Raw genomic sequence first — 15,850 nt, 5'->3', positions numbered from 1 at the left:
AATCTATTGATTTCAATTATGACACAGAATACAAAGTGTACACTGCTCACTTGATTTTTATTACAAATATGTGCACTGTAAAAATCACAAAAGAAATTTTTCAGTTCACCTCAGACAAGTCCTGTAGTGCAATCTCTTTATTATGAAAACACAACTTATAAAGGTAAATTTTGATTACATAACTGCATTCAAAAACAAAACAATGCAAAACTTCAGAGCCTACAAATCCACTCAGCCCTATTTCTTGTTCAGCCAATTGCTAAGACAAACAAGTTTGTTTACATTTATGGGAGATAATGCTGCCTACTTCTTATTTACAATGTCACCTGAAAGTGAGAATAGCCATTCACATGGCACTTTTGTAGCTGGCATTGGAAGGTATTTACATGCCAGATACGCTAACCATTCGTATGCCCCTTCATGCTTCGGCCACCGTTCCAGAGGACATGATTCCATGCTGATGACGCTCATTAAAAAAATAATGTGCTAATTAAATTTGTGAATGAACTCCTCAGGGGGAGAATTGTATGTCTCCTGCTGTGTGTTACCCGCATTCTGCCATATATTTTGTTATAGCAGTCTCGGATGATGACCCAGCACATGTTGTTCATTTTAAGAACACTTTCACTGCAGATTTCACAAGACATAAAGAAGGTACCAATGTGAGATTTCTAAAGATAGCTAGAGCATTCGACCCAAGGTTTAAGAATCTGAAGTGCTTTCCAAAATCTGAGAGGGACAAGGTGTGCAGCATGCTTTCAGAAGTCTTAAAAGAGGAACACTCCAATGCAGAAACGACAGAGCTGAACCACCAAAAAAGAAAAATTAACCTTTTGCTGGTGGCATCTGACTCAGATGATGAAAATGAACATGTGTCAGTCTGCTCTGCTTTAGATTGTTATCGAGCAGTGTACACTTTGTACACTGTGTTGTAATTGAAATCAATATATTTAAAAATGTAGAAAACATCCAAAAATATTTAAATAAATGGTATTCTATTATTAACAGTGCAATTAATTTTTTCAATCAAGTGATTAATCGTGATTAAGTTTTTTAATCGCTTGACAGCCCAAAAATTAGTAAAACATTTATAATCTATTAAACTTTATAAAAAACTGTCAAATCCAATAATGTATAAAAAATTTATTAAGCAATTAAGATTTATGATGAAGTACATTGAAAATTAAACATTAAAACCTCAAATCTGATATTACAGCCACATTACAAAGTCATAATACATTATACTGCATTTGAACCTTCCAGACCAGTGTTTCTAGGAGCCTAATAACGTGCATATATAAAGCAGGGGTGGACAGGAGAGTCTAGGAATTCTGGTCGAATACAAAGCCAAGGTACATTATTATTAGCATATTAAAATCCATGTCTATAAGGAAACAGAAAAAAATGCAAATCACAAGCATCTATTACGACGAACACTACTAAATATAAAAGTTAAACAAATAACTCAGACCAAAGAAGGAATCTTGATTCCCTCCAGTGGACTTCTGGGGCCAAATGAATGACTCCTCATTAAGGAAAGGTGCCCTGCCCACCTTGGCTGAAGGCAAAGCTGGTCTCCAAGGAATTATTTTGGATGAGAGGGAAAGTACATAGCAGGACTAACTATATACTAGAGCACTATTCCTTAGCTCCCTCCCTATCAATAAATGCAATTTTCAGATTGCAATGGTTAATTAAAATGTCTTTGATGTCTTTACAAATTTATAAAATAATATTTTCTCTGTAGCCTTCCAGAAATGCTCCTTGCGTATCTTTAGCGATGAAGTCTTCCCAAAAGAACGCCTGAGCTTTTCTGTCTCCCATTATTGTAGCTGAGTTTTCTGGATACCCTGGAAAAGGATTTTAGATCATAAGTTACTGGTAATTAAAAAGCATCCATGCTAGCTGAATCTCCAACAGAACAGAAGTTGAATGCCAAAGCAGAGAATCTAGTCACCTTAAAATATTAATGGCAAAATGCAATAGGCCTAATACAGGAATTCCCACATCCACCCAACTGTCGAAAATCCTTTATTTTTTCATTGTATTAATGCCTAAATAATATGAATAAATTAAATGAAATCTATTTTAACCTAATTTAGGTTAAAAGCTTTAAAAACAATTTACTGCATGTGTACAAACATAAATGTAAAGTTTTGCTCCACTGAAGCAAATACATCTATACAGAATTCATCTACTGCTCTACTTTTCATTTTCCCCCTCAGGAACTGAAGGATTGGCAGCTTGTTATTTAGATTTGTTGTAAACTAATCTGCTCTGTGATCACACCCTCAAGTGGTCCATCCCAATACAGTGTGAGGCAACAATTCATAACAGATCTATAATAAATCTGTTTTTGACCTTTCCTTCTCTGAAATTGATCTTTTATAATTAGCTTCTTGCTAGAAGTTGCCAAATCCAAAGTCGTTACAGACACAAGAGGACTTAGCTGGTTCTTTCCCAGCTGTTCATTAGAACATACAGCAGCTTCACTATCTACTTGACTAAGATTTCTGAAGACTTCAAAACCACTCAGCACAAGTTCCATTTTCAGGATGTTTACTGCAGTCATCTCTTGGACCTCTAAAGCTATCATAGTGCTAGACTGAGCAAACTCTCCAGCTGAGTCTTAATTCAGGTTACACAAATGCATAATCACTAATTTGCAATTAAGGAACACATTTTCTATTCCAGATAAGTTAGCAATCGAACACTCACTAATGCTTTTCACATGAAGCCTGTTACCTGTATGCACGAAGAAAAAAAAGTTTCTGGCTGGAAACAACTTGCCCATATCATAGGGAGAGGTTTCCATTTATAGCAGAGGGAAGAAAAAAGCATGAATTAAGAAACTGAGTAAAGATGTAATAAAAAATATTTACATGAGCAAGCTCAAGCAAAGCTCACAGAAAGTTCACCTACCCATTAGCTTGCTCAAGATCATCCACTAAATCAACTATTTTTTAATCTCATATAGAAATGAAAGGCCTTAACCAGAGAGAGATTCCATACTTTAATTAAAAAAGAAAATGAAAAGCGCAAACAACTTAAGCAGGAGTGGAGATGAAACTGCAGAAACACACACACACACGACCAGCCTACTACATTTTCTGTACACATCATGTGTTAGAGAAATTGTTTTTGAAATTATACTTTTGTAATTTTTTTGAAAAATTATACTACTGTATAATTTTTTTGAAAAAATTTTTATACTACTGTATAATTTTTTTGAAAAATTATACTACTGTATTGTTTTCAAAGTAGCAGCCGTGTTAGTCTGTATCCGCAAAAAGAAAAGGAGTACTTGTGGCACCTTAGAGACGAACAAATTTATTGTATTATCTATTCTGTTGCCTATAAAGCTGGATTAGTTATGAGTCTACAAGAACAAGACTCTGAGGGAGCTGAAGTTTCAGAAATCTGGTAGCTTAATATTTTCTTTCTAAACAAAAATCACAAATTAAAAATATTTGTCCATGGGAAAGCTGGAAGTCTCCCATTTCCAATGGTAGATAATATCATACCTGTTTCTAGCCTTAGTGCGCCACAAGATATCCAAACCTGAACCTGTAAATGTACTAAAGCTATTAATCCTGGGTCTCAGAAAAGTAATTTTTTTGGGAGGGAGGATAGGATTTAGGGAAGGACACGTGATGAGAAGAGAAGCAAATTCTGTGGTATGTTTAAAAATACTTATGGATGTCAAGTCAATCTGTAGATTGTAACGTTAGTGCTCTTTCTATATATGGATAAGGCAGACGAGATGGTCTGTTATGTTTCATACTTTATTACATATTCTATACATGTGCGCATATATTTAAATAATGTATTCCTCTATCATGTATACAGACTAACTACAGCCTTTAAAATCTTAATGTAAAAAAGTCCCATGATATGATATATTACAAAAAGTCTGCGACACATGGATCCTAAAAATATAGGGTTTTACGAAGAGTAATGTAGTGTTACCAATTCAGTGATTAACTGCAGTCATTTTTTGTTGTTAGTCCATAACCTATATGAAGGCCCCCACAGTCCCCCAAATCACCACATGAAGAAAATTAAAAATAAGGAGTACAGCACATTTGTAAACCTTTTCTTAAAAAAAAAAAAAAAGGAAAAAGGAAAAAAAACAACTTATTTTGCTGCTATTTTTGTAACTACTGAAAAGTCACTTGCCTTTGTTAATATTTTTGTGCACTTCTGGATGAGCCATTATTTTGCAATGTCCTAGGGATACTTGCATAGATATTTGCAATCCTGGATTCTGGTGATAAAATTAATGGGGTCATAAGGTTAAGTACCACAATGAGCACTCTATCCAGTACTGTATGTTAAAATATTGGACTATTCTGACCTTAGGAGCAAGCTCAGAGCAGCAGTTCTAAGTATTAAAAGAAAGCAACAACTTACTTCCATCTGTGAAGTATAATGAACGTTCTTTACGTGAAAGCCTCTGGCCAAATTTAATTTCAAATACAATTTGTACTTTATAACAGTGAACTTACTTAAGTGTATAACTAATTTCCTTTGAAGACCTTATAATTTATCAGCATTAGAAAAGGATGGAAATATCTTGCAATTAGATTTAGGATCACAGAAAGGCATTGTAGGGAGCTGTGAATATCAGTTAAGAGAAATAATACAGAGGGATATAAGAGGTTAACAACTCAGAGCAAACAATAAAATGAGACTCATCTTGGAAAAATGAGACCTAAAAGAAATAGTGAACATGAAAAAAGCCTTATTTCTGAAGAATTTGTATCTACTATACTTACCAGAAACAGAGATTATTAAAACTGTAAGGCATTAACAAAAAAGCGTATTTTTTCCAGTCTGTTAACTATGTGCATTTGAGATTGTTTTATGTAGTCTGTCACCATTTCCCCTGCATATTGCGTTAGTTCTTCCCTTGCTGAAAAGATCCTAGTGTAACAGAAAAACTAACTTTTTAAAATGAAGTTAAATTTGACAGTGTCCATTCATATATCTGGGGAAAATAATTCAGAACACAAATGTTCAGTGAGAGTGAGAAACTTATCAAACAGAAACACTGAAACTGATGACAGTAGATAAATTAGATACACGTTTGCAATGCTACCTTGTAGGAAAAAAAGCTAGTGCAATTTCCTTACATAGAAACATCATATCAGAGTAGAAAGTTAACAGTCCCTCTTCCATATCGCTTGTATGTCATCAGACGTGGAATACTGCACTCGATTCTGGGTCTCATTAATTAGAGCACTGTGCAAATGCAAAATTTGGATTCGCATCTATCTGCGATCTGTAAAAATGGTCCACGTATATGGATTTTAAGCGGATATCTGCAGATTTGAAGGGCTCTACTCATTACTAGACCTATACTAACTGGACAGAACTTAAGGAACAGCAACAAGAAACGACTGGGGGGCCACTGTGATTGATTTATAAAGAATGATTAAGACAGTTCAATACTTATAGTTTGGCAGTGACTCTTTAATTAGGTATGGACTGGAACATAGTAGTGAGCGACTAAATATTTAAATAGTATAAACATACCACAGATACAGGGGAGTATCTATAACAAAGACAGTATATAATAAAAATGTCAACATTTTGGTTGAATATCAGAGGGAAACAACCTTCCTGACAGCAAAAGCTATTTAGATTGAAGAATCCTGACCCACAGAGGTGGTGGAAGCTCCATCACCTGGGAGATGCAAGGACTAACTATGCTAAACAACAGAAGTGCATAACAGGAAATAAAACTCTGCAGTGGCATGGAGATAGGCTAGATAACCTCACAGGAAAGTTTCATCTCTACTTTCTGTAAACTTATCTGATACTGTCACTTTTAACAAGCAGATCAGGGTGACAACTTTAAAGAAAAGAAAGTCAAGTCTGTTTACATATTATTTTCCACTTTTCCTCTTATATGATTGAAATTATTCATCCCTATATATCAAGTGCATCATTTTTTGGGAACCCCAGAATGGATCCTCCTTGGAGAGGATATTTATGTAAACACGTAGTTCAGAAATCACAGAAGGTAGATCTGAGTAACCAAAAAGTTATCTCTAGGAGATTCCAGGGATGTAAGGCAAGGATGACAAGAGAGAAGTGATAGAGGTAAATGACATGTCCTTTGAGACCAGAGGCTGGATCTCCGTCAAGCTTTTTGCCAAAGGGTAAGCTCTGGAAAAAGATGTGTTCCCCAAAAGTGTGAAATTTTATTATTCTAATTATGTTGATCATACCAATCTAGGTGAGCAGTTGTACAGATTTAGCTTACTCTAAACCTAGGAGAGCTTTGCTGGTATCAGTGTACCTAGTGGCAAAGCATGCCTAGTACAGATTCAGTTTATACTGGCAAAACTGAGCTTTTGCCAATATAGTTAATACATTATGGATAACCTGAAAAATTTTGCTTGACTAAATTTGAGCAAGAAAGACTGACCAGAAAATTCTTTCCCCTTACAATGGCTTCTTTAAAAGTCTTAAGGGCTTTCCCCAACCCCTGCTGATGTTTATAAAGGTCTTCATCAAAGGAGAAGGCCAGCACCCCCATTAAATGTGTTTGGGTCTGCCCATTTCCCACCTGTCTCTTGCTTTTGTTTACAGTACTGACAGCATGCCAGCTTCAGCAGCACTGAAGCAAGACCTCCCAACCTCTGAACTCTAGAGAAGTCCCAAAGAGTAAAAAAATCCCTCTCCTAGCTCCCACTGCTCCCTTCTCTATACTATAGTTTGGGAAAGGAAGAACAACTTTCCTGTCTGCACCCCCAGCCACATACAAAATGGTCTGTGGAGGGAAGGAGGAGGTCCCCCTGGCTATCCCTTTTTGCCTCTTGCCTACACAGGGCTCCCAGGGAACGGGTATACTCTCCTGGCACCAAACTTAGAAACAGCAGAAGCTCTTCTCTTGTGTTTCTGGTAAAAAGTAAATGCCCCCTTACAGGCACTAAGGAGAGGCATACATGTTCCCCACAAGAGCAATGCAAAAGTGATGACATGCTAATGACAACTCACCATGAACAGAACCAAGAAAGTGAATAAACACAGTGCTGTCAAAATGCACAAAGTAAAAAAAGCTGAGGAAACAGAAAAAAAAATCTTGAATCACTTTCAGCTTCTCTTATGTACTTCTTGCCACAAGTGGATGTATAACACCTCCAAAGAGTAATGAGATTTTTCAAGTTTACTATGTCCCCATAAGCTTCAGCATGGAGATTTTATGGCCAATTTAGATGGACCTGAAAATAATGTATTAAATTGGAAACACTGACAACTTTAACTATGAGAACTCCTGAGCAAGTGCTGCTGTATCTGAAGTAGCTTATTTTAAATATCAAGCTTCAGATTTACAATTCTCTGTAACTCTTTATGATGGTAACTACAAAGATTAGGAATTTTATAGGCCCTGGGAGTTTGTGCCTATCTAATCTCAAACCAGTTTAATTTTTCAAATTCAGAACTTGAGCAAATCCTCTTGCTGACTTAGTGGCAGCACTTGAATTTAGCTTAAGTCCTCCTAAGGAAAATCTACACTTACAATGCTACAACAGTGCAGTTGCACCGATGCAACTGCACCGCTTAAGGAAAGATGCTCCTATGCTGTTCGGAGAGCTTCTCTCATCCCCATTATAAATACACCTCTGTGAGAGGCAATGTCTATATCAATAGGACAGGCTCTCTGCTGACATAGCGCTGTCTACACTGAAGGTTAGGTTGATATAACTACGTCGTCCAGGACTGTGGATTTTCACATCCCTGAGAGATATAGTTATACCGATATAAGTCTGTACTGTAGACCTGACCTAGGACATATTTGTAATCTTGTTACTGTGTAACCACAAGTTTTGTAGAGCTGGAAGCAGGAACTCCCCAAGAGTGGTGGTAAAAACTTTTAGTTCTTGAAAACATGATTAACTAATCAGCAACTTCTCTACTACACATTAACGGATATTAGCTATGTATGGTATTAGCAATACAGCAGAGAAGGGGAGCAGGAAAAAAGAGGGTTACTCACCTAATTGTTGTTCTTCGAGAGGTTCATTCCAATTAGGTGTGTGCGCGCCGTGTGCACGGCCAGAGAATTTTTACCCTAGCATCTCCTGGCGGGTCAGCCATGGAGCCCCCTAGAGTGGCGCCTTCACGGCGCTAGATATATACCCCAGCCGATCCAACGCCCCCTCAGCTCCTTCTTGCCGGCTACTCCGATGGAGGGGAAGGAGGGCGGGTTTGGAATAGATATGGGCAACACATCTCGAAGAACAACAGTTAAAAAAAATGAGTAACTGTCTTCTTTTCGAGTGCTTGCTCATATTGATTCCAATTAGGTGACTCCCAAGCCTTACCTAGGCGGTGGGGTCGGAGTGAAGTACTGTGGATTGTAGGACTGCTCTACCAAACGTCGCATCGTCTCTGGCTTTTCGGACGATGGCATAGTGAGTGGTAAAAGTATATACCGAAGACCAAGTAACAGCTCTGCAGATCTCCTGGATTGGGACCGAGGCCAGGAAAGTTGCCGCCGAGGCCTGAGCCCTTGTAGAGTGAGCGGTGAGTGGCAGGTTTAAAACACCAGCCAGATTGTAGCAAGCACGGACACAGGAAGTGATCCAAGAGGAGATCCGCTGGGAGGAGACCGGGAGGCCCTTCATCCATTCCACCACTGCGACAAAGAGCTGGGTCGTTTTCCTGAACGGCTTTGTACACTCAGTGTAGAAGGCCAGGGCCCTACGAACATCTAGGGGATGTAGCAGTTGTTCCTGAAGAGAAGCGTGAGTTTTGGGTAAAAAACTGGGAGGAAAAATGTCCTTGTTGATATGAAAGGTGGATACCACCTTGGGAAGAAAGGCCAGGTGAGATCATAGCTGCACCTTGTCCTTACGGAAGATCGTGTATGGTGGTTCTGAGGTAAGAGCCCTGAGCTCAGATACACGCCTTGCTGATGTGATAGCGACGAGGAAAGCCGTTTTCCGAGAGAGGTATAGGAGGGAACAGGTGGCCAACGGCTCGAACCGGGTCCCCATGAGCCTGGAGAAGACCAGATTCAGGTCCCGGGGACTGGCTGTCATACCTGTGAGTAGAGACGGTCCAAGCCCTCAAGGCACATACTGACCGTGGAATTGGCAAAGACAGATCGGCCATTCGCTCCCGGGTGGAAAGCTGAAATGGCCACCAGGTGGACACTAATGGATGATATCGCCAGGCCCTGCTGTTTCAGGCTCAGGAGACAGTCCAAAATGAGAGGCTTGGACGCCTGGGGAGGTTAGGAGGGGGGTGTGCTGTGGTGAGTGCACCAGCATGAGAATCGCTTCCATTTAGCCATATATGAGGCCCGAGTGGAAAGTTTCCTGCTACCCATCCTGCTGTACTAAATGAGAGCAGAGTAGCTCAGAGTGGCTCAGCCATGCAGCATCCATGCCGTGAGGTGGAGGGATTGTTAGTTGGGGTGACAGAGGCAGCTGTGATCCTGAGTGATCAGGTCCGGAAAAAAAGACAGCAGAACTGAGGCGCCCACCGAAATCTCCAACAGTGTGGTGTACCAATGCTGCCTGGGCCACGCCCGGGCAACCAGAATCAGTCATGATCTGTCCCTGCACACCTTGAGCAAGACCTTGTGTACAAGGGGAAACAGCGGGAAGGAGTAAAACAACCTGCTAGTCTACAGGAGTAGGAAGGCATCTGTGAGAGAGCCCGGGGAGCGGCCATGAAGGGAACAAAATGCCAGGCATTTCTGGTTGCTGCATGAGGCAAACAGGTCAGCCTGGGGAAACCCCCCTTTAGGAAGATGGAGTGGATGACATTGGGGCGGAGTGACCAGTCGTGGGATTGGAAGGACCTGCTGAGGTGGTCCGCCAACATGTTCTGGACCCCTGGGAGAAACGACGCCATCAGGTGAATGGAGTGGGCTATGCAGAATTTCCACAGTCGAATGGCCCCTTGATAGAGGGGGAAGAAATGAGGCTCCCCCACCCAACTTGTTGATGTAGAATTTGGCCATGGTGTTGTCTGTGACGAACGCCATGCAACAACCACGCAACCGCTCCCAAAAGGCTTGGCACGCAAGACACACCGCCATCAGCTCCCGTACATTGATATGAAGAGAGAGATCGGACGGGGCCCATAGACCTTGCGTCTGGAGGTCCCCGAGGTGGGCGCCCCATCCCAGGACTGACGCGTCCGTGATGAGGGACAAGGAAGGCTGAGTGTCGAAGGGGCCTCCTCCGCCAACTGCCCTTGGGTCTAGCCACCACTGGAAGGAGGCCAGGACCCCCTCCAGAATGGTGACCACCAGGTTCAGGCTGTCTCGACCTGGGCGGTAGACTGATGCCATCCAGGCTTAAAGAGGGCATCGAGGTTGGGAAGATCTGAAGGCTCCTGATGAGGCCTGACAAGGCTTGGAAGCGAGCATCTGGAAGGAGGGCTCAAGCCCGCATGGAGTCGAGGACCGCCCCGATAAATTCTACCCTCTGGGTCAGTTCTAGTGTTGACTTCGCCACGTTAAGCAGAAGGCCTAACTGTTGCAACGTGTCTGTGACGAATTGAAGATGAGCCTGCACCTACTCTTTGCTGTGCCCTTGGATGAGCCTCTGTGGACAAAATGTCAACCACAGGGTCCTCCACCTCAACCACCTCCTGTGCTTGCAGGTTGATGTTCCGCGCCACCCTGTGCAAGAGTTCCTGGTGGGCGCGGAGGTCTATCGGGGAAGGATGGGGGGGGATGACTCCGTTATAGCAGTCCTCGCCACAGCCTCATCGGGTGAAGCTGAGGAGGATGCCACAGAAGGGACAGGATCATCCAGAGCCTCTTGCTGAGCTGTGCCCCACTGCGCCGGACCCGCAAACTCAGTGTTCAGGCCGGGAGCTGGAGTTGGAGTATGAGGAACTGGTGCCTGTAAGGGCAATGCCACCATCTCCATGCCTCTGGGAGCAGGACAGCTGGCAGAGGCCTCAGGCACTCGCGGCTCAGACAGGGCCGAGTGAGAAGCCTCAGAGGGAGCACCCTGGGCCTGGTGGTACACCCAGGGTGTCCAAAAGGGCTACTGGGTGGACCCTTGAGTGGGGTCCTGTTCTTGCACCTGCCACTGATCTGCCCGAGCCCAGGCGGCTGTGATCCAAGTGGTGGCATTCTGAGAAGCGTGACCCTGCCTCAGACCCTGATGAGTGAGAGGTGGAACGCGATGGTCATGGTGGTGCCGAGTGGGTCTGTGCTGAATCATGTTGACGAGACGAAACTGATCTCCAGCTTCGCTGTACCAATCGGTGCCGAGACGGAGAAGAACGGTGCCGCGACACTGGGGAGCGGCGTCTGGACCTAGATCAGTATCAGGACCTGGACCGGCGCCTGGATCTGGACCTGGGTCTCAACGATGATGACGGCCATCAGGAACGGTATCTACTCCTGTGTCGAGACCGGTGCCAGGAGTCGGAGCAGTGCAGCGAGTACAACCAACGCTGCGATGGAGAGTGGTGCCGGGACTGCGAACAGCGCTGGGAGCAGGAACGGCGCCAAGAGTGGAAACAGTACCGAGGCTCAACCGATGGTGCTGGCAGGTGAATAAGAGTCTGTTTGCCCCTAGATGGTGCCACGCGGACAGGTGGCGGTGCCTTGGCCAGTTGAAGGGATGTTGATACAGTCAAGGCAATCAGATCCGTTGCCGCCACAAAGGTATCTGGTGTAGATGGCAACTGGACCTCAACCATGCTGCGAGTCGGGGAGTCCAGTCACACTGGACTCAACTGCTTCGTTTTTGGTGCCGGAGTCAACAGTGCCAAGGCTGTCACTTGTGTCCCTGGGCACTCTGCTGTGGAACGAGGTTCTGGCCAGGCGAGTGAGAGCGGTGCCGGACTAAAGACGTTGGTTGCGGTGCTGGGGAACTTCGGTGCTGTGGCTCTCTATCAGCGTCTGACTGCGGTACCGTTCCTGTAACTAAAGCCGGGGCGCTGCGTACTGAAGTGCTCGGCACCGGGTCTTGTCACGCTGCTGGAGGCTGAGTACTAAGAGCCTCCTCCATAAGGAGCTGTCTCAAACGGAAGTCCCGCTCCTTCTTAGTCCGGGGACAAAAGCTCTTGCAAATCCTGCACCTCTCCGCCTGATGAGATTCCCTCAGACACTTCAGACAAGAGTCGTGGGAGTCGCCCGTTGGCATGGGCTTGGAGCAGGATCTGCAGGGCTTAAAGCCCGGAGCTTTGGGCATGAGCCCAATCAAGTACAGGAAGGAGGGGAAAACCCCTTCTCCCCCACTAATACAAACTACTATACTAGAACTAGAACTACAAATGAATGCATCCAATGAAGTGAGCTGTAGCTCACGAAAGCTTATGCTCAAATAAATTTGTTAGTCTCTAAGGTGCCACAAGTACTCCTTTTCCTTTTGCGAATACAGACTAACATGGCTGCTACTCTGAAACCTAGAACTACAGCTGTTAATCTATAACAATACTATAACAACAAACTATGAACAAACTGTAGGGTGAACGCTAGGGAGAGTGAAGAGTAGCAAAGCCAAGCTCCACAGTTCCAACGACCGTCACGGGCGGTAAGAAGGAGCTGAGGGGGCACTGGGTTGCCAGGGGCATATATCCAGCGCCTTGAAGGCGCCACTCCAGGGGGTTCCACAGCCGACCCACCGGGTGTTACTAGGGTAAAAATTCTCCGATGGCTGTGCATGCGGCGTGCGCACATCTAATTGGAATTGATATGAGCAAGCACTTGAAGAAACACCAGTATTTATTAAATGAAACTTTAAGAAGAAAATTCAGATCTTATCCAAAAGAAAAAAAGTAAAACACTCCAAAAACTCTCAAGCTGTGGTCCAGGAAGCCCTTCTTGGTGATCTCTGGAAAGACACATTTTGAGACATAGCCAAGGATTGTTGGGAGAAAATGGGTGTAACTTAGGAAGAGGTCTGCAGAATTTAAGAGTTGGAGATCTACTGGCTTCCCCTTAAGAGAAGCCCTCCTAATTGATAAAGTAATTCAAAATGCTTTTTGAAACTTACCTTGCACAAAAATACTTGGACTAACCGGAAAAGTGTGATTTGAAGACGTATGAAACCCAGAATCCTGAAAATGAAGCACTGAGAAATTAAATCAAAGTAAACACAAGTGTGTTACAGTTAACAGCCTGGGTCAGAACAAGGAAATGGGAATCCTGCACTAAGGGTCTGATTTAAAACCCACTGAAGTTAATAGGACTCTAATGGTTCCAGGCCATTAGCTTGTCCGGCTCAATTTCCCTGCCTGCCTCTCTCACACAGAGCTGTGAAGATGATTTAACAATGCTCGTAGTTTGAGATTTTATTCCTTTTAAACTCAATTGCAATGAACTAAGATTAAACTAATAATTTTGTTGAATATTTTTAGGGGCCATATTCCCTAAAATGGGGAAATGAGATTAGGGGGCCCATGAGCTTAACAACACTTTAAGCATTTCAACCATACTGGTCAAAAAACTGAAGCAGAAATTTTAGATTGACTTAGTCCAAGAGAAGCTTTAAGTCAATCTTTTTCAAAATGACTGTAGTAAAAGTTACAATTTTTTAGCCTTCTGCACATTATCAACCAAAATAGTAGAGTAAAAGTCTCCTTACAAAGTTTTCAGATGCCTGACTTTGACAATTAGGGCTATCAAATATGCCAGGAACAATTCCATCCATCACACTTGAGAAATCCAGGCCAGTTGTCTGAGGATTAATATTTTTTCTATGAGGAGACTGATTACTGGCTCTAGGAAAAAAATCTTCAGGTATATTTTTCAGTCTCTTTACAGGTGAAGACAAAAGATCTTCATTGTGGAAATCTGCTACTCTTTTAATTCTGGTAACTGCAGGTAAAGTTCGTATGGGTGAGTTAATTAAAGCATTTACAGTTTCTGACATCTGTATGCCTTCATATTTCCGTAAGTTCGAAGCTCTGAGAAACGTGGGCAGTTTTGGAAACCCTTCGGAACACAATCTCTGATAAACCTCGTCAAATGCACTATCATATTTTTTATGAGACTTTACAGAATTACAGAAGTAGGACTTGATTAGTCTCTCTTTTTCTTTAGGGTTTGAAGGAGGCTTTCTAATCTTAAGAGGTTTCTGAAGTTCTTTGGGGCAAAGCTTCTGGTAAAGTTTTTCAAATTCTTCTTCACATTTCTGGCGAGTCTTGACTGGACTTTGATTCACAGGAAGTGAGGAAAAAGAATGACTGCGCTGTAGTGAAACACCTCCTCTGAAAGTTTTTATTTCAGGATTTCTGATTAATGCATTTGATGTTCTTACTAGAGAATAGCTGTTAAGTGGTGGAAAGGTATTAGCATCACCATTCAAGTTGCAAGTGGACAAGTGGAACCCTGATGTACCATCGAAAGCTGTATTGTCAATTTTGCCATTCTTGCTCTCTTTCACGAGACAAGGAGATGTTGTGCAAGTTACAGAAGAGCATCCCAGAGAAAGTACTTCAGGCAGCTTCCCATTTGGGCTGCCTTTTGAGTCATGTAATGTCATGGTGGTCTGAGATGGACCCTCAGTTAAAAATGTTTCTTCTGTTCTAGCAGTAACATTTGGAAAAACAGACTCTGAAATGTTTTGGTCTATTCTTTGAATGTATGAATTATCTTCTAAATTTCGAGGCCAATCTATTTCCATTTCACTCGTATTAACATGTGGGTAAGATACCACACCAGATTCACCATTAGTCACACACTGTGTCGGACATTTGCCATCCTGAAGAAGCTGGTTACTTTCATTTAAATTATTTCGAACAGGCAATTTATGATCATTACTATTTGTGTTAGGCAGCATAGGCTTCAATTTAGATGTCCTGAACCTTCTTATTCTTTCTATGGTGACATTAAGCTTTGATTTTCTAGGAGGCCATCCTCTGTATTTGTAGTGTCTGATTATGGAATCAGCTGCTTTTTTCTGAGAGTGTTTGTTCATCAACTTGCTAAGTGTCTCCACCATTCCTGGATACAAATCTGCAAGTGTGACGTTGTTCCAGGAACATTCTTCATTTGCAGACTGGTACTCTTCCATGAAGCTATCATAGCCCGTTTCATTTTTTTCCAGAAAAGGTATATGTCTGGGTACAGTTATCTTATCTGCTGAAATAAGAAAACACAGAAACACATAGTATGAGAGACCTGGATGCAGGAGGTGCATTTCTAGACGCTGCTCTCCTTCTAAAACCATTAGCTTGGTTGTGTATTAGGCCAAATAAAGTTATATACAACAGTGATTAGAACCTTTCAAAAATGTATTAATTACATAGCATAAATCTAATTTTAAATATTAGAAGGTGTACAAATATTCTTGCAGTGTTGATCTTCATGTGCTGTTAATAAAGCCTTGTAAAATTCTAGATTGTTTTCTTTTTTCATGAGTGAAATCTCTAGTGTTTTTCATCACGATTCCCATCAGGTTACAGGATTGTTGCTGGACAAATATGTTTTAGTAAATTTTCATAAAAGTTTGTACAAGGCTATATTAACAGACTGCAGAAAATGGATACCAAGTATCTTGGAGTACAAACTATTTTAAAGTTCTTCTGGGGCATAAGTGGGAGTTGTCCTAAAAGGACTTCTTGCAACAAGAGTATGTACAACACTCAGTGGTGAATGCATTTTAGTGCAAACTGCTTTCACTGCCAAGACAAAGAGAGCCTCTCCTCTTATCAAATCTGCAATAATGACTGGGAAGCAAATGAGAATTTCTTAGCAAGCAAAGACAAAAGTGTCATAAAATTCACTACGTTCATTTGACGATTGTAATGTTGTCTTAAAGTTATAATGAGTAACTTACTAAGTTACAAAGTGCTCTAAAATATTTACTGTAAAAGTAACAAAGATTCATAAATGGCAGCACTTCACTCCTAAGTC

General features: G+C 42.0%; 1 protein-coding gene across 3 annotated transcripts in view; it reads right to left on the bottom strand.

Annotated features, from left to right (window-relative positions):
* Window positions 1-1,128: 1,128 nt before the first annotated feature.
* Window positions 1,129-15,850, bottom strand: part of HJURP (Holliday junction recognition protein) — a 40,513-nt gene continuing 25,791 nt past the window's right edge. The window contains exons 10-13 of one of the 3 annotated variants that reach the window (XM_077820912.1): window positions 13,578-15,076; window positions 12,987-13,050; window positions 4,180-4,267; window positions 1,714-1,850 (exon numbers count right to left, since the gene is read on the bottom strand). In XM_077820912.1, the coding sequence (XP_077677038.1) occupies window positions 4,185-4,267; window positions 12,987-13,050; window positions 13,578-15,076 (1,646 nt within the window). In that variant the 3' untranslated portion in view covers window positions 1,714-1,850; window positions 4,180-4,184. Of the gene's footprint in view, window positions 1,851-4,179; window positions 4,268-12,986; window positions 13,051-13,577; window positions 15,077-15,850 lie in introns of all 3 variants that reach the window. The other 2 variants (XM_077820910.1, XM_077820911.1) reach the window with 2 other exon arrangements.

The sequence above is a fragment of the Eretmochelys imbricata genome, chromosome 1 (genome assembly GCF_965152235.1).
Source record: "Eretmochelys imbricata isolate rEreImb1 chromosome 1, rEreImb1.hap1, whole genome shotgun sequence".
NCBI classification, from domain to species: Eukaryota; Metazoa; Chordata; order Testudines; family Cheloniidae; genus Eretmochelys; species Eretmochelys imbricata.
This window is presented reverse-complemented; position numbering and strand designations above follow the sequence as displayed.